Source organism: Apis cerana, linkage group LG8, assembly GCF_029169275.1.
Source record: "Apis cerana isolate GH-2021 linkage group LG8, AcerK_1.0, whole genome shotgun sequence".
In the NCBI taxonomy this organism is placed as follows: Eukaryota; Metazoa; Arthropoda; class Insecta; order Hymenoptera; family Apidae; genus Apis; species Apis cerana.
Window position 1 is genome coordinate 1,854,004 of NC_083859.1, and position 24,449 is coordinate 1,878,452.

General features: G+C 22.2%; 2 protein-coding genes across 16 annotated transcripts; both read right to left on the reverse strand.

Annotated features, from left to right (window-relative positions):
* Positions 1 to 870: 870 nt before the first annotated feature.
* On the reverse strand, positions 871 to 21,468 carry LOC107996477 (transient receptor potential cation channel trpm). Of its 15 annotated transcripts, none has more exons than XM_062077910.1 (21): positions 21,079 to 21,460; positions 20,410 to 20,565; positions 19,201 to 19,283; positions 18,010 to 18,066; positions 16,935 to 17,121; positions 16,643 to 16,856; positions 16,388 to 16,547; positions 16,179 to 16,315; positions 15,907 to 16,063; positions 15,665 to 15,827; positions 15,237 to 15,545; positions 14,607 to 15,153; positions 14,325 to 14,536; positions 14,080 to 14,247; positions 13,143 to 13,202; positions 13,002 to 13,049; positions 11,685 to 11,897; positions 11,253 to 11,601; positions 11,025 to 11,170; positions 10,315 to 10,905; positions 871 to 10,229 (listed from the first exon to the last, which is right to left on the reverse strand). In XM_062077910.1, the coding sequence occupies exons 2-21, from the start codon at positions 20,455 to 20,457 to the stop codon at positions 8,952 to 8,954; spliced, it is 5,127 nt and encodes a 1,708-aa protein (XP_061933894.1). In that variant the 5' UTR covers positions 20,458 to 20,565; positions 21,079 to 21,460; the 3' UTR covers positions 871 to 8,951. The 15 variants fall into 15 exon arrangements, with proteins under 15 accessions (XP_061933894.1, XP_061933888.1, XP_061933890.1 ...); XM_062077904.1 differs by lacking the exon at positions 21,079 to 21,460 and adding an exon at positions 19,489 to 19,573 and having other exon boundaries at positions 20,410 to 20,547; XM_062077906.1 differs by lacking the exon at positions 21,079 to 21,460 and adding an exon at positions 19,489 to 19,596 and having other exon boundaries at positions 20,410 to 20,530.
* Positions 21,469 to 22,020: 552 nt separating this feature from the next.
* On the reverse strand, positions 22,021 to 24,068 carry LOC133666524 (polyglutamine-binding protein 1). Its single transcript, XM_062077937.1, has 6 exons — positions 23,454 to 24,068; positions 23,226 to 23,335; positions 22,903 to 23,078; positions 22,657 to 22,837; positions 22,415 to 22,578; positions 22,021 to 22,325 (listed from the first exon to the last, which is right to left on the reverse strand). Exons 1-6 carry the CDS (start codon positions 23,521 to 23,523, stop codon positions 22,133 to 22,135), a joined length of 894 nt encoding a protein of 297 aa, XP_061933921.1. The 5' UTR covers positions 23,524 to 24,068; the 3' UTR covers positions 22,021 to 22,132.
* Between the last annotated feature and the right edge of the window lie 381 nt (positions 24,069 to 24,449).

The window sequence follows — 24,449 nt, forward strand, 5'->3', positions numbered from 1 at the left end:
AGTCTTTTTTTCATGAGAAAATTTTTTTTAATTACTAATAATTCATTTAAAAACAAGTTTTTAATATTATAAATTACAAGATTAGAATAAAGTTTTAAAAAATATTATAATATAAATCATAGTTGGAACAAAACAAGAAGAATGTAAACATTTCCTTTTACTTTCTTTGGAATTCAAAAGAAAGAGCAAAGTCATTTCTCATAAATTTTCTGCTGTCACTCAAATTTTCTATGGCTCAATTAATTCTTTCATATTAATATCATGGAATTTTGCATTATTTGTAATGCGTCCAGAAGTAATACTTTTATAGATTGTAAATTGTGAAAGTGAAGATAGTAAAATCGATGAAAGCGATTCTTTTGTTTTTTCAAAGCAATTTAAACATGACCCTAATTTATATGTTTCACATTCAATTTGAAATTCTCTCGTGTAGATCATTGAAATGAACTGTTTTCATTTTTCAATATATTTTTTTCAGAATGAATATCAATGAATAAAGAAATATATTTTCTTCCGTTTTTGTTTCCAATATATATTTCCAATATAATATTTATAAAAGACTGATATCTATTTTCACTCATTAATTACAATGGAGAAAGTTCTAAAAATTGTTTTCTGATATTATTAAAGAACATAATTTATGCACCATTTACTACATTTGCATACTATATTATATACTTTTCAATTTTTATTATCAATTATTTATCATATAATTTAATCATTATAAAATTTTTTAATTAAAAAATTTATTAATATAATTTCCTTTTTATAATATAGTTAAATTTAAAAAGTTATGAGTGAATCTACATTTGTATACATTTAAAAATACAATGTAATTAGAAAAGGGATATATGTAATAAAGCAAGAGAATACTTTGATATTAGATATATATTTTAATTGATTTTAATATTGAATTACAATATATACATATATATATATATATGTATATATCAATTTGAAATTCTCTCATAGATTATATATATAATACATATATTTATTTATTTATTATTTTTTTCTTTATTACAATCGATTGTTTTTTCTTAATCATTCCAGTCAATATAGATTAATATAAGATTCGAATTTACAATATATCGCGTAAGCAAATTAGCCTAATTAATATAGCGTGTGTTTTAAATTAATCAGATTCGTAAATCGTTATAATATATGTGTAGAATAATAAGCATGCTGAATGTGTAAGAAGACGGAATAGATTAATTCCATTTAGAAGATAGAAATTACTACAAAGTATCTTATAAAATTTAATTGACGATACAGCGATATATAGTCAATCATATTTTTTCTTAAGCAAATGTTATAACAATGTTGGACGATTATAGATTCATATTTTCTATTTGAGAAAATAAAAAATAATAATTCCCAAAAATCAATTGGCTTGTAACTTTAACTTTAATAAAAATTAAAAATGTTTCGAAAGTATTTTCATGAAATCAATTAAAAACATTCGACAAAACTTCTGTTTTTAACAATATTTAAAAATTATTATTCATTATTATTATTATTAGTTAAAAATCATTATTTTATGATATGGTAAACATTTAACATTTTTTTTAAATCATATTCAAAAGATTTGAGCTCAAAAGAATAAAAATTTACATATATTCAATTTTATTGAGAAACAACAAATAATTCAAGATTTTTTTCTATCAATTATATCGTGTTATACAATTATATTGTATAATATACAATTGATTAATGGGTGGATGAAAACATGAATATATTTATAATATTCGAGATATTTACATGTCAAAAAGTTTAACAAACAGTTTTTCATGATTTTAATCCTTGTTGATTATGATTATCTTTTACGATTAATGATTGTAATATAGCATTATAAGAAAACGTTCACGTGACTCGAATTTCTGTAAACAATATAACCTCAAAAGAATAAAGTACTACAAAAAAATATGAAATTCAAAGATTTTTTTTTTTATATATTTTCAGTCAGAAGTGAAAGTTCTTTAAATTTGAGACGCAACGTTTTCCTTTGCATGATTGCTTTTTAGAACTGTTCTTTATTGTCTAATTATTGTTTCGTTTCGCACTATGTTCCAATAATTAATTCTTTTATTTTTTTTCAAGGATTAAAAACATAAAAAGACAATCAGTATCAGATATAATGTAAAACTGGACATTTTTGAAAAACTATAATCCATTATATTGCAATTTTTAATTTTTCGTCTTTGTTATTTTTTCCCCATTTTATTTATACATTATATATGTTTATAGGAAATTGTTATTATTAATAATATATAAAGGTAACGAAGTGAAGGAACATTGTTTAACAATATTATTTCAGTTATCTTAAAAATATATATATTCTTTACATCAAATATTTTTTCATTATGAATCTCGTTCATCATATGTTATATATTCATGTAATTTTCCGATTTTTTTTAAATGTAAAATTTTTCTGATTGTTTTTAAACATAAAATTCATTCGAACCTCATTATATTTAATTATATGATTAATAATAATTATATGGCTACATAAATATCGATCAAAAAGAGGTGCAAAATTTATCACAATAGTTACGAATTATTAATATTACGTCTCATAAAATAAATATATTTAATATATTGTTTAAAACAATAATTAAATAAATATGTTTTTAAATAAAGAATGAATTAAACTCTGAAAAATAGTTGTTTGAGCTTTATAAACTTAAATATAACAAATATAAGAAAATATTTATTTATTATTTCTTCTCGTGAAATATTTTGAGTAAATTTGTAATTTTATTGCTTATATAAGTCAATATTTTAAAAAAGTTTTGAGCTTGCGATTAAATGCATGACAATGAAAAATGATTGATGTTTTATGAATCATTTGTAATTGTTTTGAATGATATATAATGAAACATTGTCATCAACAAAGTATTATGCATTTGTTTATAAATATAATATAACATATATTCAGGCTCAATCATTTATATGATTTTGACGGACATATATAAGCAATTTGTGTTTCCATAATGAGAAATAAGCATAAGAAAAAAAAACCTTTGGTACCTTAAAAAATGATTATCTATAAATCCATTATAACTTCTTTAAAACTACAGAATCTGTTTATTAAAAAGAAAAAAATAATAAATAGATCATTTTAAAATGTTTTCAATACTTCCGTATCTTTCTTTTTTTAATTTAAGTAAAAAAAAAAATTGTACTCAAATAAGCTTATATATGCTTAAGAATGATGCACAAAATACATTGAGCAAATTTGATTTTATATCGCACATAGGTGACAATTGTTATAGTAAACCATGGCGATTTTAATATTGGATACATAATCGTTTATTTAAGATATATTTTTCGTAAAAGAAATACAGCGAGATATTGAAAAACGAATGTTAGCGATTAATACATAAAAAAAAATTATTTAACATATTTTTTTAATTTTTTTACTTACATTTTACTTTCGTTAATTTTGTACTATTCAAGATTACACAATTTAAATTTTCATTAAAATATGTTATTATGATTGTAACCTCGTTGTATTTCTTCTATCATTCGATTCATCGCTTGTATTGATATCTTATTGTTAAAATCTTAAAAACTGTTGAAAATATTTGATAGCAAACATTAACGTTGTAGAATATATGTAATTTGCTATGAGAAAAAAATGAGAAAGAAAAATTGTTTTTGAAAATTTTTCAAACAATTTGATATTTATCGAATTAAATTTATAACCAAGTATTTTATGGAAATATATGTACAATATCATTATCGATAAATCGCAAACGTGTTCGATGCTTGATCGTTCCAATTATCGATTATTTATATAAGGCTTAATTTACACAATAGCACCTTTTCGTTTTAATTCACTTTTTTTCACGAATATCATTTTAATTCGTTGGGCAATGTTGAAAAATTCAATTTATTAATTCTTGTCTAAATGAATCGATAATCTAATACTAGCAATCAATATTACCAATTATGACAGTGTTACCATCATACAGATAGTTTTCACAGAGATTAAACTTTTCTAAAGTTTAAATATTACTAAAATATTTAATATTAAATAACAATAATATTTAATAACAAATTCTATATAAATGAATAATAAATTTATTATTTTTAAATAAAATTAATTAATATTACTGTTATTACCAAATTCGATTTAAAAATTAAAAATTCAATTCCTTTAGAAAGAATCAATTATTTCTTTCTTAAATTCAATAATAAATTTAATATTTTTAAATAGACATTGCATCACTATTTATATTGGATTTTATATTAACAATTCATTACGCTCGTTTATATTTACCGATTCTAGAATAAAATAAGTAAACAAGCGTTTATTTTCTTGTGATACAGTCTTAAATTTGCCTCGTTTTGTCCGCATCTTAAAACGAACATTCATATTTACTAAATATACACAATTTTTATACATATAATTAGGCATATTCATTTGTTTATCGTTTACATTTTTGTTACTTTTATGTTAGACGATAAATATTGTGTTTTGCTTATTAGTTGCATATCAGATAGATATACATATATTAACACGGATTGACTTTCGTTTCTAAGAACTTAATTATCCGCGTGATATGGTTCATTTATTATGGTTTTTGTTTTTTTATTCTTTCTATTTTGGTTTTAAGTGGTCCGTATATTTTGTGTTTGACGCAATAGGTAGTGCGTGATAAGGCCCTAAATATACATTCAAAAAATTCATAAAAATGTTTCGGCAGTAATGACGATAGACGCGTGCGAATCGCTCAATGATACTTTGCGTTTATATCGATATACAATTATGAGAAAATCGCAAATATGTCTAAAATCAGTACTATAATAAATTCCAGAATTTATTGTACTTTGTCCTCATTATTGCAATGAAAAAATACTAATAGTAATTTTTTTAATGATTATGGTAATTTATAATGATTTGCTTTTTGTTTAATATTATTGTGTCAATATTAGTGGTAAATAGGATTAGAAAATATTAAAATACGATTTCTCGTCAAAATTTGTCGATTTTCTGTTTCTTAGCAATAGTATGTACGAAAATGGAAATAAAATTGTGCAAAGAAATTTTATGAACTATTTGATATGAACAGTTCTATTCGATAAATAAAATACTGACATAAAAAAACATAAGTACATATAGTTCTTACAAAGAATGTAACCAACAATTATTTTGGCAATTTACAATACAAATTTGTAATAGTATTCAAATATATTATTTTGTTATATATTGTTTATTAAATATTGATTTACGATTTCGGTATATTTCTAAACAGATTATATATCTTAAAAAGCAAGAATTTAATATAGCGTGATATTAATTCATATTTAAATTATTTTAATGTTCATTTTCATGTATGCAATTGCGTCTATATATTGGAATGATAATATGTTCGAGGACGGTTTTTTTCATATATACCATCAAAATCAATCATTTTTTATATAATAATAACATAATGTATTAATAATGTTAGCATTTAAATCTTTGTTAAACATAAAAGTTTAACAATGATTTGATTTCTTTTATTTTCAATCGAAACTATTCGCACGTGCCTGAAAGATAATAAAGCTGCATATTACGTCACATTTATATGTAAATATTAGGGAACTATTTACATTAAAAATCGATCTCGTTTTCGGATCTGAAAAGATCTTTTGGCTTCAATTTACCGAAACGAAATCGTACTTAAAGCCAATATAATATTTTTCATAAATTTATAATTATGTGATTTATTTTTATGCTAAGTACTTAATATTTGATTAAGCATACGCCGCTTTAATTCCCTTCGGTGTATTTTTTAATCATTCGCTCTGGTATTACATATACATGACTGAAAAATGTTATTTCTTATTCTTTAAAAAACATTGCATCAGTATCAATATGTATATGTGTGTATATGTATACATTGAGAATTTCAATAACCAAGTTTCACCTAATTTTTCGATTAAATCTTTGAACACAATTGGTATTGAATTTTGTTCTCTTATTATTATTTTTTTTTTGAATATGTTTAAAGTATATAATTTTTTTTAATGCTAAAGACATTATTAATATTCTAAAGTAATATTAATAAAAAATATAAAACGTACTTTTTTTTATATTTCTCAAAAAAAAAAAAAGAAAAAAAATTCTTGATTAACAAAACTAGGTGAAACTGCATTATTGATTTTTATCGTTGTTAAAATAATATTTGATTTCATTATATAGTCATATATATTCATGTATATATATATATATATATATAGAGTATATCAAAATAAGTGTCGTTTAAAATAATTATTCTGCTAAAAAAAAATATAACTAAACTTTTTATTATTTTTATCGCATTATTTTTTCTAAAAACATATTGTATTTTTCAAATAGAATTATGTAATTTTATATTAATACTATGAAAATATAAAAAAAAACTGTTTTCAAAAATATTTTAGATTTTTTTTGCAATATAATTATTAATGGAATGAATTGATTGAATATATAAATTAAATACTTTATAAAAAAAATATTAATTATAATCATTTTGATTTTCAATATTTGCATAATTTAAATATATTATATCATAATTAAAATTTAAATTATTTAAAAATTAATATATTTTCATATATTTTCAATGATATATAATTTTATTTTTAATTTTATTATATTTTTCAAGTTTTTTTTTGTTTATTTATAATTATTTCATCCGGCACTTTTTTTATAATTACACTCCATATATAGTTTTCTTATAATTTTATAAAGTATTTTTTCGAATAAACGAAAAAATTAAAAAATTATGATTAATTCCATCGAATAGAATAAAGGACGGGAAAAACAACGAATTTTCACGTTGTTATAATATATAATAACAAATAAATTGTATGTATGTGCGCATAAAAAAATTGAAAAATATATAATTTAGAAAATGGAAGGAACTTGAATAACATTCGTATAATATTGTACTTGATTTAGATAAGTCGCAATATAAATTTTTTCGGAACATAATTTTTTTTAGAAAGATTTTTTGTTAGAAGTTTCATTAAAATAAATACATATGTACAGTTTTTCCTCAAAAAATTGAGCGTATATTTTTTAAACTATTATTGTAAACAATTTAAAAAATCAATTGTTGCATAAATTGACAATCCAATGTAAAATGGCTAATAAGAAACAAAAAATTAATATTGCAATGCAAAATTATATTTAAAAATTAAATCTTTATATAAAATAAGATAAGTAAAATAAAGATAAAATATGTGGTAGTAGAATAAATTTTACTATTAAAAAAATTATATATAAATTTCAATAGGAAGTAGTTCAAAATATATCTAATTAAAAAAATTATTATTGAACTGTGATGAATGAATCATAAAGATTATCAATAAATTAAGATTGCCAATAAATTAAGATAAATTCAAGAATAAATTTAATTTTTGGAAGTTTCTTTACATAATAAAAAAATAAATTTAAATCGAAATTGCTTATAAAATAAATATATGTTATTTAAAAATTTTGTTATATATTATTTATTCATATATATAAATAAAATATTATTTTTGAACATGTCTGTATTATTTATATTTCTATTGATTATATTTATATTCTAATTTTTGTAATTATTATAAATGACGCTCAATTTTGTGAGTAATTATATGTTTAACCGCATATATCATAAAAATTTAATTAACGAATTTTAAAAATGAATAATAATTCCAATATTTGAACAGCCAAAGAAATCATATTTAATTAATGGTATAATTACAAACATAAATTCAAAAATTCAAAAATGATTGATAATTAAAAATTGTTTAAACTTCTAAATGTTTAAACTTCATAATCATTTACCTTTGAAATCATTTATAATATAAATAATAATTAAAATATTTATATATCAAAAATCATATTAGAAAGTTTTTATTAAAATATATTAATTATTTAAAGAAATAATAATTTTCAAATATTTGAAATAATTGCCACATGTGTTATGATAACTTAATTGATCCAATTATTGAATATTGTAACATTAAGATAAATTATTATGCATATAAACACTATAATTAATATTATTAATATTAACTGCATATACGATACGATAATATATATAAAATCCTTTTAATTATTTTTAAAAAAAGATTTAAAAAAAATTATTTTTAAAAAATATAAAATAATTTAATCTAGCATTAATTATTTAGTTAAATAAATTAATTATAATTGATTAAATTCTGCTAATTATATGTTTGCAATAAAATATTAATAATTAAGTTATATATATGTATATACATAAAATTTGTAATTATTATTTTTTATGAAGAAATAATTGAATGCTTTACAAGACTTATTTTTAAATAAATTGTAATACACGTATATTAAATATTATTATATAAATTTTTTCTAATATACAAATATGAATGATAAAAATCAAATATTTTTATAATCTTATACTATAGCAATAAATTATTTAAAAATTGTATATGATGAATTAAAATCGATTAAAAATTACTAATTCTAATGTAAACATTTAAGTATTCGAATTGATTGAGATATGAACAAGTTTTAATATTTATATGTACAAATTCATGTGCATTTAAGTACTTTATGGATAAAAATAATCAAACTATTCATACAAACGCAATAAAAATATCTAAAAATTGTATTAAAAATTACAATTAAAATATCATAAGAAAAGATTTATAAATTTCGAATATAATTTTTCAAGTATGTAATTAGAAAAATGTATTTTACTTAAATTGCATGCATTTATGCTACAATGAAATAAAAATTTTATTAAAAATATAAAAATATATTTTAATTTTAAAACATTCTTCATTTAAAATATTGTATTATTTATTTTCTTACATTTCAGCATTAAAATGAATAAAGAAAATATAACTGAAAATATATTTCATTGTAGCTTCAACTTGTACAATCTCATTGAATCAAATCAATTCATAAGATATATTAAGATAAGATTACCTGCAGAAAATTGTACTATTTAACACATAGTTTCTGATGCTGGAGCAGGTACCGTACTCAAATTCTTGTCATTTGGATCTGAATTTTCTGAATCTCGGATTGGTGGCCTTGAAAGCGTTTGTTCAATTTCCCTGGTCACACTAATAGTAGGCGGAGGTCTTCGTGACTCTTCATCGATGGCAGAAATTCTTCGAAGTTGATGTCTATATTCATTCGATATGAAGAATGAACTACCGCTAGCTTCATCCGAAACATGCAAAGGTTCATCATCTGCAATATATCTTCTCTGTATCAGATCTTCCATTTGTTGATAATCGCATTCCTCAGCATCACGTAAATGTTCATTCTCAATTTGCCAAGCCATTTCAGGATTTGACATTTCGGACAAGTTTCTAACCCTTGAAGGTGGTGGAGAAATTGGCGGTGTTCGAGGTGGACTTAAAAGACCACAATAACTTTCCAACTCATCCGTTATACTTGTATATTCAGCACGCATAGCAAGTAGAATAGATCTTTGCGTATTTGTTGAAGACACTGATGGAATCACTGCAACACGCGGTTCCGCCCAGGTCACACCTCTTGATATACTAGAAGGTAATATCATTATGTCATCTGATTCTGAACGCGTTCTACTGTTTTGTCTGATAGGTCGTTCAATAGAATCTTGTCTAATAGGTTCTGAAGCTGGTGCTTCACTGCTGGCTTCTCTGCTCGGTTCTTTACTTGTAGCATCTTTACTTGTTTCTCTACTCAATTCTCTACTTGTTTGTCTACTTGGATCCGTGCTTGGTTCTTTACTACTTGGCTCTTCACTTGGTTCTCTGCTTGTCTCTCTACTATCCGATTGTGAATCTTTTTTTATAGTTTCTCTTTCACCATCAATTTTGCTGAATTCAGTTTCCTGGCTTGTAGTTGTTTTTATATCATCTTGAATAATATGTCCATCTCCACTTATAGAAGATTCATTTCTACTCAAGTTTTCACGAGACATAATAGTTTCTGAATGTTTCATTATATCATCATCTAATGATGAGCCTAAATTGAGAAATGTAGCATCAGTCATTGATCGAACTAATCTTTTGCGTTTAGCCGTGATAGTCGGTAGTTGTGTATGAGAATCTGTTTCTGAGAGAACTTCTGAGCGTTCTGATACTCTACGCTGACGACTTTCTATATCAAAATTTGATAAACTCTCTATATTGGGCATATGAGTAGCCATGAATCGGTGGATAACTCCTAGGTGTGCTAAAGTCTGTTCATTTAATTCTTCTAATTTGCGGATACGAAATTCTACTGCCTATAATAATATATAAAATTTTATAAAATTTTTTAATAAAATATTATAGTAAAATAAATTTATTAATAATACAATAAATAATTACCTGAAGTGAAGCATTTTGAGTATTTTCTTTCTTGTCAATATCTTCGATCTTTGAATGCATATTCTCTACTCTTTCTGTAGTAATTTTAACACGTTCTTCCGTAGACATCTGCAGTTTCAATTCTTGCTCACGAAAATATCCTTCAACACAATCTTCCTCAAAATCATAGAGGCGTTCCATATCATCTGCTTCTAAGAATAACTTCAATCCATTGTCATATGTTTCACCACTGCTTGCTTTTCCTTGTGTTATATATCGCAGCAAATATTTCACCACCAGATATATGTGACAAACTACAATGAGTGGAGGAGGCAAAACTGGTTTTTGTTCATATTCCATAACAACAGTAAAACGCTGGAACATCCAAACTTGGTGCGCCACCGCGTTTACCTCATTGAAAATATTATTGAATACCGCAATCAAAAGATTTATCAATAATATATTTGCAATTAAAAGATAAATAGACATTACAGCTGGTGTAATCCAGCGGCCTGGTAAGCATGGAATCATTCCTGGCTCGTCTCCGCAATCAGGATCTATATTGTCTGCATATACTTCTCCATATAACATAAAATATGGTTCCATAAATATCTGTAGAATAAAAGAATAAAAAAAATCTTATATAAAAAATAAAAAAGAATAGAATATATAATAATAAAAATATAATATATATAATGTATAAATATATAATATTTGTAGAGAATACATACATCACGAATAATTCTAAATTTGGGTTCAGCATTAGGATTCAAAATTGCCTGTCTAGTAACTCCAAAACTCAATAATACTACTATTAAAAGCACCACAAAATATGTCATATTTTTTACCATTTTTCCCATCATTGTAACTAAAGGACCTAAATATTAAATATAAAATTTATTTATTATATTGTATATACTTGTATGCCTATTTTTTATATAATTTGTATAATAACATACCAAAATATTTATTTACACCAAGGATGTTTAATATTCGTAAATACCAATAAATACAGTCGACACAATAAATAACACGACCGACATCAAGAGTAGAATGTCTTAAGCGCAAAGCCAGACCAATTTGAAAAAATATAATAGCAGCTGCATCACAGGGATTCCACATGTTCCACGCCCATACACTAAATTTATGCGAAAGAGTAGCTGGCTCAGATGTTGCGATTTCGCGTACTTTTTCACATCCTAATGTGCAAATATATGCAATTGCATAAATTTCTGCTAATGATGGATGATCATCCATGTGTATAAGAATAGAGTATGAAAAGAGAACTAGAAATATCATATATGCTATCTATAAAATAAAAAATAAAATTAAATATGTAGTAATAATTTTTAAGTTTTTAATTTATTTATTTATATATGTATAAAACTTACAGCATTCGCCCAAAATTTTGTAATTGGAGCTGTATAAAATTCGTACAATTTTTTCCTCAATCTTAATGGCCTGCTATTCTTGATATCATAGTAATCAGAATGAATACCATATGCACGATGAATTCCATCATCATTATCTGTTAGTACTTTACCATTTTCTTGTACAATTGTTTCCTTCACAATAGTTGTAGTATGTTCGTTGCTAATTAAAGCCTATATGAAAAAATTAGAATTTCAGAATATATATGCACATGTTATAATAAATCATACAGGACATTAACACACAGATAGGAATTTTTTGAATATAATGAGACATATATCAATGTTCATCTTTACTAATTCTTAATCATTCTCAAAAACCATTTACAGTACGGATGTTGCTAACAAAATAAAGAAATTATTTGGATAGAATGGTAAATAGCATATAAGAAGCAAATACTAAATCCTTTATAACATTCTAAAATATTATGGAAATAGGAATAGATTATAGGAATAGATACATACATATATTAAAAATTAATTTTTATAAAAATATAATTATTTCTTATTATGTATGTATCATAGTGTACTACATGATTATGTAGAATTATGAATGAAATGTACAAATATGATGAACTTGTAATATATTTTTTAAAAGGGAGTATTACTTGAGGTATGTGCAAATTGTGTTTAGTTTTAGTGCAAAAAATTCCACATCAGCAATAAATAACTAAAAATATTTAATAAATTAAAAAAAGATAAAAAAAATAGATGTAAGTATATTTTAATAAAATAAATATAATCAATTACTACAGTACTATAAGAATCAGATAAGAATAAAAATAAATAACAAATAACAAGTGCAGATAATATTAAAAATTATGGCTATAAGCATAAATGATTAGTGCAATTAAGTAATGTAATGCAGGAAAAGTGAAAATTTAAAATATAGTTACATCAATATTTCTTTTCTTTATGTTTCAATTAAAAATAATTTCCTGAACATAATGTTTTGAATACTAAATTGTATTTCAACAACAACAAATTATTAAGAATAAATTATCAAAAACATACGACTGACAATGGTTAGAGACTTTTTAACCGCTAAATGAAAAACATCGGTATGATATCAGGTTTAAAAAATATAAAGCTTATATACATATATAAAAATACATTAATTAACTCGTATTATTCATATTTGTTTTATAGAAATTATACCGATATTTTAGCGGTATTTTTTTTTATCTAATATCACAATGTACAATACTTTTTTGTTAAATATTTATAACAATACAACACGATTTGTTTTACAATAGAAACATTAGTTATCATCCTCACCGGTACGGATTCCGATACTGAATAAATAGAAGTTTTCCTTGATGATAACTAATAACATAAGAAAGATAGTTGAAAAGTGCACCAGAAAGTGTGAACTTATTGATCATAGAATCATTGCATTTCAGGTCATTATAGTTATACCTTAGCGCCTTGTTGGCTGCTGGATTTGTTGCGTACGCTCAGGCTCCTGCGCTGACGTTTCTAAAAACAATTCATACGCATACCCACATAGTCTATGAATTACAAAAATATTTCAATACCTCTAATTAACGATCGATACACTATATCATATAATATTAGTAAATTACTAAACATCAATATCTTTTCAGACAATATACTTAAATATACATTTTAATAATAAACAAAATGAAATTATACAGAATATTTATTATATTGCTACAAATAAAATTGAAAATTATAAAATGTACACTTTAAATATAATTATAATCTATTCATAATATTTTATACTTTGTATAAAATATTTAAATAAATGTAATACACATATAAATATAAAAAAAATTTATAAAAATTTTTTTTAATATTCTATAGATAGAATCTACATGTGTATACGTTTCCAAATAATTATTTAAATAACTGTTCAAAACCAGCAACCATATATATCAGTTGTGTTACTGAAAATTATTTCAAAAACACACTATAGTTTAAATAAATATTCAAAAGCGATAATTTTTTATTGCATTTATTCACGTGAAAATTTATTATTTACAAATGATGAAAATTTCGTTCAAATTATATTGTGAATGGACGAAATTCGACAAAGTTATTCAAAATAATAAAGCAGTGATTGCCACTATGTTCAGAAATAATAATTGCAGCATGAAATGTGTAATGATGAACTTTTATAAATGCAATGATAAGTATATACTATACTACTATACTACTAATTAATATTATGTTCTGAATTTTTATAATAATTTTTTTACTCATAAATTAGATTCATATTTTAAACATAAAAATCAATTAACATTAAAATTTTTTATTAAAGTTGCAATAATCTTTATTATGTAATTATTTAATATATTTTTATCACAATATTGTAAAAAAAATAATTTATTACCTCGACATCTGGACCTGTTGGTATACCATGTTCGGAATCACTATCTTCTTTCTCATCTTCAAGAGCGATTAAATGTTCTTCTTGAGTTTGAGGCATCAATTGCAATTCCTCGCGACTTTTAAATTCCAAACATATTATATAAAATGGACAAATCAGTCCAAGTACGACCTAATAACAAATTAAAACAATATTATCAAATATAATATAGTATATGTTTTGTAAAATAAATTATCTAAATTATTTACTTTTAAATTTGTATTTTTTCTCGTACGAAGACCACCCATCCACAAATCAGCTAAAATGATTTGACTACAAGGATGTGCTAATAAAGGTCGATGATTGGCCGTGACTGCCAATGAAAGACACGTTTGACCAGACCAATTTTGGAGTTCAGATGTTAATAGTTGTTTCGTTTGATCGTCATCCTGACGATAACAAAAATCTAATAATTCCAGAGCTATAAAAAGATTATTTTATAAAAAAATAATAATAAAAAAATATAAATATTTTACCACAAATATTAGTACCAATATTTTCAAATTCTTTTCCATAACTTCGTAATTCATCATAAACTTCTGTTTCAAGATCATCCTCAGCAGCCTCATGTGCCATGGCTTTATACAATTTAAGGGCAACTAATGCTTTTGCTAAAGCTTCTTCTCCATGTTGCCACATTAAGAGAGCCATTTGCTGACGTTTTGTTAATACAGCCCATATAAGCAATTCATTGAATGGATAATCAAAAAGCGGTGTGTCTCTATTAGCCGGCAAAGTTTCAGCAAGCAAACTCATCGTTAAACTATCTTGTTTGCTACCAGATCCTGAATAGTAACGAGTAGTGTTACCCAATACACAACTATTTCGATGTAAATGTTGAGGATGTGCTCCAGATCTTTTCATTACTTTGGTATAGATCATACGGAATCTTCTGCGTGTGTATTGAGATCGATACGCTCCGCCCATTAATTTATTTATTACAAGACCGATATCATGCAAAGTATACATATAACCTCGTGGAATATTTGGTCGAACATCGCGAAGAATGTAACCCAATGTATTTGATGGACCTTCTTTCTAAATTATCAATATAATAAATACAATAAATAAAATAAATATTAAATATAATAAATATAAGAATAAAAAAATAAAGAATTTACGGTATTATATAATTCTTCGAGCCGAGGTATAGATAAAAATTTGCGCATAGAGACTCCATTTTCTAAAAGAAGTTTCACAAAATCAATGCGATCATGTTGCAGAGCTTGCATCATTGCCTGCTCTAAAGCACCTGCTGGCCAATTTTGCCCGTACACAAATATTTCACAACGTGCTATATCTACTCTATTCCAAATTAAAGATAACGATAGTTGTTCAGCTGGAGATAATTGTTTAGACTTAAATAAAGCTGTCAAAATCGTTTGATCGAGTTCTTGTGGTCGCTCTTGACTTATTCTAAATACTGTTATCTATAAAAATTTGATTTTATTATTTGTATATAATTATAATTTAATTATATTTTATAAATATAATTTATAAATTATAATTTATCTATTGTTTTTACATAAAGTAATTAATAAAAACTTACCAAGTGTTTCTTACGCGTACATTGCAGTAATTCAGAGTACAATTGTGATGCTTGTTCGGCAGATACTTTGAAAGTGCGTTTTATTGTATCTAAAAGATGTTCTCTCATACTTTCTAATGGTCCCTCAATATCCCCGTTTTCTCCATCTCCTTCAGATGCGTATCTAAATTTTTTTTTATCATTATTTATTGACAAAATATGATACATAAAAATATATATAAAAAAGTTGACCATATTATTACTTATGCATAAAAGCAATAAGATCAGCTGCGCGACCTGAACCATCACAGACTACTACAGGAACAGGTGGAACGTCTGTGACATATTCTAAAACCGATCGAATTGTATTTGTACCTCCTTCAATGACTAATGCCACAACAGGAATACTGCTATGTGTATCTATAATGAAAAATTTATCAGTATATATAAAAAAATTATTAACGAAATTATAAACGAAATTTATTAAAGAATATTTATATATATAAATATATATATACATATAATAGATATTTACATGGTTGTAATTTTAAATTTGAAATATATTTTTCTAATCTTCTACGTAACACAATTTCTGCACCATATCGACCACCGGTACCGTTATCGACTAACAAAAAATATGCATGGCGGTTGTTTAAAACTGCATATTTAGACCTGTATAGTTACATTAAATATCAATGTAAATATTTATATGAAATTATATATTAACTATTAAAATTCTTTTACCATGGAGATGAAAGGCAATCATAAGGTACTTCGCCTCCACGGCCTACAAGTTCGTGACTTTTGTCTAAAATTCCCCATGGAGCTATGCCGATGCTTACAACCCGACCTTGTCTTTGAGATCTTTCTAATAACAGAGCATCTCCAACTTGTCTGGTTACACCTAAATATTATTATGATATAATTATTAATAATATATTAATAATAAAATTTAAATGATACAAAGAATAATCTAATTAAATATTTGTTTTAATCTACCTGTATTGGTTCCACCTGTAAATATCCATGCTCCAGTTGTCTTTGCAGCTTTTAATAAACCTTTTCGCAAAACTTTTTTCAAAGTAGGCTGCAGTTCGAAATTAGAACGACCACCATGTACAGTTATGAGTAGTTTAGGTAATCCCAAATTCCATTCTCGACACAATAAATGTACTATTGGTTCCGGTCTTGTATCATAAGCAAGTCTCACATACTAAAAACGAAATATTAATACAAAAAAATTTAATATGTTGCTTCAAAATATATATATATATATATTTTTTTTAATTACTTGAGCTTTAGTTGGATGAGGTCCACCTTGAAACTCAATGGTACCATATGCATCTGTAGGAAATGGACGCGTATTTTTAGCGGGAGACCATTGTTCCCGATCTTTTTCTTTGGTATTGCTAAGAGTGTAACTTTGAACATCTATACCAGCTCTGCAGTGATGAGTATAAGAATATCCACAACAACATCTATAATGTTAATAATTATTTATTGATATCTTTACTAAAATAAAGAATAAAGAAATTAAATGTATTTAAATAATAAAAAGATTAAATGCATTTAAATATAAATAAATTTCAAAGATTAAAACAAATGAAAAATTTTTTCGGAATATATAAAATAAAATATAGAATATTTTTATTTTATAATAATTTTATTTTATTTACTCTATTGCACCTAATCACTTTTTTCATTACAACATATATCAATTCAATATATAGTCTAATTATATGCTAATTATACTGCAGAAATAAAAATTCAAATATTTTATATACAATAATTTTTATTAATATTATTTTTTAATAAGTTTGATAAAATAATTATCTAAATATAATAAAATTATAAAATAAATAAAATATTATAAAATATAATATTATTATAATAATTCTATAAATATTACTTAATTATTTAATTGAATGTTGAATATGAATATGAATTTAAAAGAAAAAAAAGTTTTATAAAAAGCAATAAATAAAATAAATTAATAAATAAAATTTTATCAATGAATTAAAAAAAAGCAATTCAATAAATATATAATGCAATTTTACTGTAAATTTTATAATATACATTATAAAATCTTAAAATATAATAGCTCCTTCTGGTACAAACCATTATTGATGAAAACTATATAGAATGCATGTAATGTATCAGTATTAATAATAATTGTATTATAAATACTTGATATTATAAAAAAGAAATATATAAATTATTTTTTTTTTAAAACAGAAATATATTTAATTTAAAAATATATATTTGCAGAAGCAATATTAAATATTTTTAATAAATCTATATTCCTTTTCTTTTTATAAAAGAATGCAAGATTCCCAATCACAACAAAACCCACAATGAACTCTCACCTGGAAGTGGTAATCACATCATATTCAGCATTCTTATCTCCTTTTACTTGCATAAACCTATAAATGGAATGAAAGAAAGAAAAGTAAATGAAAAGAAAATGAACATAAAGAATTATGTTAGTAATGACTTGGAAAAATTTTGAAATGAATTCAAATATCTTCAATAATAATTATCTAAAATAACTTAATTATAAACATTATATGTAAAAGAGAAAAGAAAAAAGAAAAGTATATTTAAAAATAGAAATTAAAAAATAGAATTTTTAAAGTATAAATTAAAATTATAATTCAAAGATCATCATCATTATTATAATTATTCTGCTCATATTGCCTCTGCAAAAATATTATTGGTTTAAAAAAATATATATATAGTTTTAAAAAATATATATATATATTTTATATCATTTTGCAAATCTGATAAGAAAATGTTTTCAACTAAAGTATTCAATTTATAATAAATTTATAATAATAATAAAAATTTATTGTTTATATTTAATCTTTTATATATATATATAATTGTTATTATTTCGAAATTATAAATTAAATAACTAATTTAATGTTAAAAAATTAAATTTTAAAAATTAATATTTTCTGAAATCAATCTAAATTTTTTAATTTAAAATTATTTTAAAATCATATTATAAATTATTAAATTTTATTGTATAAAATTCTGTAAAATTAAAATTAATATTATTGTAATATTGTTTAAAAACTTCAAAATGATTTTGATTTTTTATTTCGAAAAAAAGATTTTCGAAATTTATATTATTGTAATTACAAAAAAACTACTAATTAATTTTTTTTTTAAACTTTAAATTTTTTCATCAGATTATTAGAGAAATTTAAAAAATCAAAATCTGAAATTATTTCAAACTCTTCGTACATCAATGTATAACAATTACATTTAACAAAAGAATAAATAAATACATAAAAATATGTAATGATCATATATATATAAATATCAAAAATGATATACATTAAAAAATAATTTATTCAAACTACTTTATAAAAATAATAAATTTAAAATTTATAAAAAAATTATAATCTATAATAATTTAAATCAATATAATGTTTTAGCATATATTTGACATTATAATATTATAATTTATTATTATAATAAATGTAAATATAAGATATAAATTTATTTTATTAAAATATTTAAAAAATAAAAAAATCATGAATATTACATACTTGTGTTCATCATCTGCACTTGGAATAAATTTTGAACATTCTCTTTTTTGAAAAGTTGCCTCTATCCAACTGCGTTCAGTTGCCTATAACGTATTTAAATGATTTATTTTCAATTATGAAATAATACATATTATATATATATATTTAAAAAATATTTTATAGTATCAATATAATGTTATAAAAATGTAATGTTTGATTAAAATATAATTGATAATGTGTTAAAGGATTGAATAAAAAATTTTATATTAAATGAAAGAAAAAAAATAAAGAAAATAAATCATGATATACCTTTGCCTTTTTTCTCTTCATTTTAGGAGTACTGGCTCCACAAATAATACTTCCAATTGCCATCTTGATATATACATGCATTCACCTTAACATTAACCAATATACTAACTAAAAAGATAATATCAAACAGAACTAATAGATAGATAATATCAAACAGAAAATACAAATCAAAAAAATTAATAATGGAATAAGATAATATCTATTATATATTTATATTCTTACATTTAAAATTTTAATTTTTTATACAATAATTTAAAAAATTAAAATAAAATGGTAAAAATATAACAATAGTATATAATAGTAAAATATAAAACAAAAAAATTCATTTATATATATATATATATAAATTATATAAAATACATATAAAAAAATTACATAATTTAAATTATATGTTTATAATAAATTAGATTATATTATAAATTAATTAATTATTAATTATAATTATAATTATAATGATAAATCACAAGAACATTATATATATTAATATATAATTACATAATAAAAAAAATTTAATTTCTAGAATATTGAATAGTTAATAGTTAATAAAAGATGTTATATTTAAAGAAACTGACAAGATATACATGCAATAAAGATAAGATAACTGATATAGATAAGAAAAAGAAAATTTAAATATTCTCACTTGAAATGTATATTTTTATGTAAAGCTTATTAATATAAACAATTTTGTAATGCAACTTAATTTATTTATTTGACAAATTATATAAAAATAATTCTATAAATAAAAAATTGATATTATTAAACAATTTAAGATCAGAGAAAAGGCAATAAGTATGCTGTTTGAAATTATATTTTAGGTAAAAAACTAAAATAATATCATTTATAAAGAAGAAGGAATAATCATGATAGAGTGAAATGAATTTTAATATAATGTTATAATATATTATAATATATTATACTCACCATTCGACAACTTTTGGTTTTATCTATCATATCTACATAGAACTGCATGAACTATGTGTGTTTGAGTTTAATAAAATAATTAATATTGCAATTCAAAAATAGAGATTGTGATAACTATTCATAAATATTTAACTGATATAGATAAATAAGATTTATCTGAAAAAAATCATAGAATTATTTAAATATAAATCTATAATAAAAATATTGATATTATTGTAATATTATTGTAATATTCTATTTATCATAAATTTAATGATATAGATTTATTATAAATATTATTAAATCGATTTTAATTCTTTATACAATATTACGTTTTTATTGTTTCATACAGAGATAAGGTATTTAATTAAAATAATATTTATTAAAAATCAAATTTCAAATAAAAATTTCAATAGAAAAAATTAAAACTTAAGTTATAATCGAATAAATAATTATAAACGTAACAATTTAAAATCGGCGGGAAAACTCGTGATCTGTCATGTGTTTCTAAATAAGTTAACCTGGATATAATCGTTGAATTAAATTTTTTGATGAATGAATGTAACTTTTATTTTAATAAAAAATAATGCAATTATTAATAAATACATAGAAAATATTAAAAATATTTAATGTTAAATATAACACAATTTATTTTAACACAATATAACACAAACATTAATTTATACATACCTTAAAAGTATGCGAATGAAAATTTTCAAGTAATTGAATTCATTGTGTATAAAATATTATAAATGCAAGAAAATTATAATTCACATGCATTTGTAATTATTTTGCAACACTTTTTGTGTTTCATATGCGTATTTTTTATGTCACCCAAATTAACTGTTCAGTATTTATAAATAGTTTGCATCTTTTTTACATTATCGGACGTTTTATTAATTAAATTTACGTTTTAAAATGTGATAAAATGTTAATAAAATTCTAAAGAAAATATGTGAAAATAATAAAATGTCTTATACAGAAAATTTGTTCCATTATTCGCGTATCATCCCTTGGAAATATCGAGCTTGCTCCCCTGCATCATTACTGACAAAGTAGGCCAAGAACAAGGTTAACTTTAACATAGACTCGAAAATATCAGCAGTAGTATCAACTGCAAAATTCAAAAATTTGCATATCTAACAAGAATTAATTGTAATGAATCATCCAATTTTATTTATTGCAATCATTTTAACATTTAATATGATGTAATATTCTTATGTTTTTAATTATAGGCTATTATTCATCAATAGAATATGATTTTAATTAAAATGACCTCAAGATTATTAACGTTATTTCTATTAAAGAAATAGATATATATATAAATTATAAATAAATTTTAAATATATAATTATAGTTATATATTTATGTTATAATAAGTTTTAATAAATTTTAAATTATACAATTAATAATTCATATATATAAATATATTATAAAAAATATAGATAATATATATTAATTTAATCAATTAATCAATGTAAATCAATCAATTAAAATTAAATACATTTATATAAAATATAAAATTTTTTAGATATTTTTAAGTAATTATAATTTTAAGTAATTTTCAAATTATAATTTTTAATAAAAAATAAATTTATTACAAATGGAATTAGAAAATGAAAAAAATTCTAGTTTTGTTTTTTAAAAATAATAAAATTTTCCATGAATTTTTTATTTATTATGCTATATTTACAATAAATGTTCACAATAAGTATAATACAGTGAAAATATAAAAACAAAAAATTTATTCTGGTTTTTCAGGACACGATACTTTAGGTTTATTAGATGATTCTGATTCTGTTTTATTAGCTCTATTTGATCGAAGAACTGCACCTGGACTAGGATATGGTCTCATTTGATAAAGTGGTCCTGAAGCAGTTGTATCTGCTCCTGTTTTAGCTTCATTGTGTCTTGCTAAACCATCAGACCATTTTCCTCTATAAAAAAAGAAAATTTTAAATTTGATATTTTATATTTAAATATATTATTAAATATATTATATTATTAAATTATTAAAAAATATTACCGAGGAATATCACTATATGATGCTGGATCCATAGGATCCAAAGTCCTGTCTTTTTTTTCTTTACTCTCAGATCTTTCTAACCTTTGATTTCTTTTAATATCTGCTGATTTATGTCTTGATCTATTTTCTGGTTTCTTATCCTTTTTCATATCTAATTCATCCACCTAAAAAAATTAAATAATTATTTATAATAATAATTAAAATATATTAATGATATTAAATTTTGAAAAGTTATTACTAACTTCCATTGGTTCTTGTTCACTACCACTGTCATCACTTGATATATTATCATCTTGATCTGCTGCTTTGAGATGTAATTCTTCCCTTAATTGAGAAGCTGGTTGAGATATTTGACATTTTGGATGACTTGGTGGTAGCCAAGATACCAAATCAGATGACCAATCCCAATAATAGTGTTGACCCCTATTGATAAATTAAATATTAAATGCATATTAAATATAAATATTTAAAAAAAAACTAATACTAACGATCCAGGATCATAAACAGCTTTCCATGTTTCTGGTAAAGGATATCTTTGTATTAATTTTATTTGTTTCTTTAAATATTTATCAGAAGGTTGTACATGTCCAAGACCCCATAATTCTTTACATTTTTTTGTACATTCATGATAAATATTATATTTATTTGGACAACCACTATATCCCTAAAATTAGAAATTTATTTAAATGTAATTATTTAGAAGTTAAATTTAAAAATTATTATTAAATTACATTATAACAATATATTAAAGATAATTACAATATTATTTATCACTATGCAATAAATAATAAATTTTTTTCAAAATATTTACCATAAATTTTTGTGATATATCAATTTGATTAATATCATCTTTTGTGCTATCATAATCTTCAGCTATTACTTCTTCATGTATCTTTTTCCTTGATTCTTTTTTTGCAGATTCTAAAAATATTTTATGATATAAAATTTTTATTTACTTCACAATTGTTTAATTAATTTATTTATAAAGAAATAAAAAGGAAACAAAATTGTTATTTATTTTATACAAATAAGATTATACCATGTTTTTCTGATCCAGAAATGAGACCTCTTTTAGCAAGTCGTGCAGCTAATGCAGCTGGAAGTGGCATTTTATAGTCTTAATATTTTTGCACTTTCTCTTTTCAATTATAGTCTTGATATAGAAATATTTACATATTTATGAATAAAATAATTGACTTATTTGAATTTTAAATCTCGTAAATATGTGTTATCAATCAATTGATATTTAATAACTAAATAATCTTATATTTGGCACAAACGAGATATAGAATAGACGTAAAATCAACTATATTTTCTCGTTTCATATTTTAGGATCAGAATGCTTCAAAGGTTTTATTATTTTAATATCATACTCAACTTATCGATTCGACTTAGAATAAGATTATGACGTTACTAGTGTTAGAATTAAAACTAAATTTCAATATGATATTATAAATAATTTAAAAATTAAGATTTCTAAATAAATATATTTTATAAATATAAACGAAGTATAGAATTTTATATTAAAATATACTTATTTTTATAAAAATTAAAAATATAAATAGTAATTTTACATAAAAAGTATTATGCTTTTAGTTTTTTATATTTTTTACTTCTAGACGAAATATATACATATAGATAAAAGATAGTAAATGCTGTGAAAACCGAAATAAAATAAGAATTAATTGCTAATGCCATCTTTTGAGTACTAGCAATATCTTTTCAAAATAAAGTAAAATAAGAATTGAAAATTAGAAGAATTAGGATTATCTTTTGAAAAATCAAAAACATTTTTTAAGAAAAATTTTAAAATATTCAACAAATAGCATTAATTTTGTCTCTATCCTATTCTAATAAATTTTAATCTTTTAGCACACTAAAAATCTATCATATTTTCGATTTTGTATCAGAAGAATATAATCAAATATGATGTACAATTAAATTTTTTTCAAATTAACTTAGTATTAAGAAATTATATAATCGAACAAAAGATAATATGCAAAATTTTTTTAAGAATTTCGAGAAATAAATTTTT

Coding starts and splice junctions, on each gene's coding strand:
- LOC133666524 (XM_062077937.1), bottom strand. CDS start 23,523: ATGCCACTTCCAGCTGCATTAGCTGCACGACTTGCTAAAAGAGGTCTC. Junction 22,838..22,902: donor GCTGTTTATGATCCTGGATC/GTTAGTATTAGT, acceptor ATTTATCAATAG/GGGTCAACACTATTATTGGG. Junction 22,579..22,656: donor GTGAACAAGAACCAATGGAA/GTTAGTAATAAC, acceptor TAATTTTTTTAG/GTGGATGAATTAGATATGAA.
- LOC107996477 (XM_062077904.1), bottom strand. CDS start 19,569: ATGCATGTATATATCAAGATGGCAATTGGAAGTATTATTTGTGGAGCC. Junction 17,122..18,009: donor GATGTGATTACCACTTCCAG/GTGAGAGTTCAT, acceptor TTAACATTATAG/ATGTTGTTGTGGATATTCTT. Junction 11,171..11,252: donor TGGTGTAAATAAATATTTTG/GTATGTTATTAT, acceptor TTTAATATTTAG/GTCCTTTAGTTACAATGATG.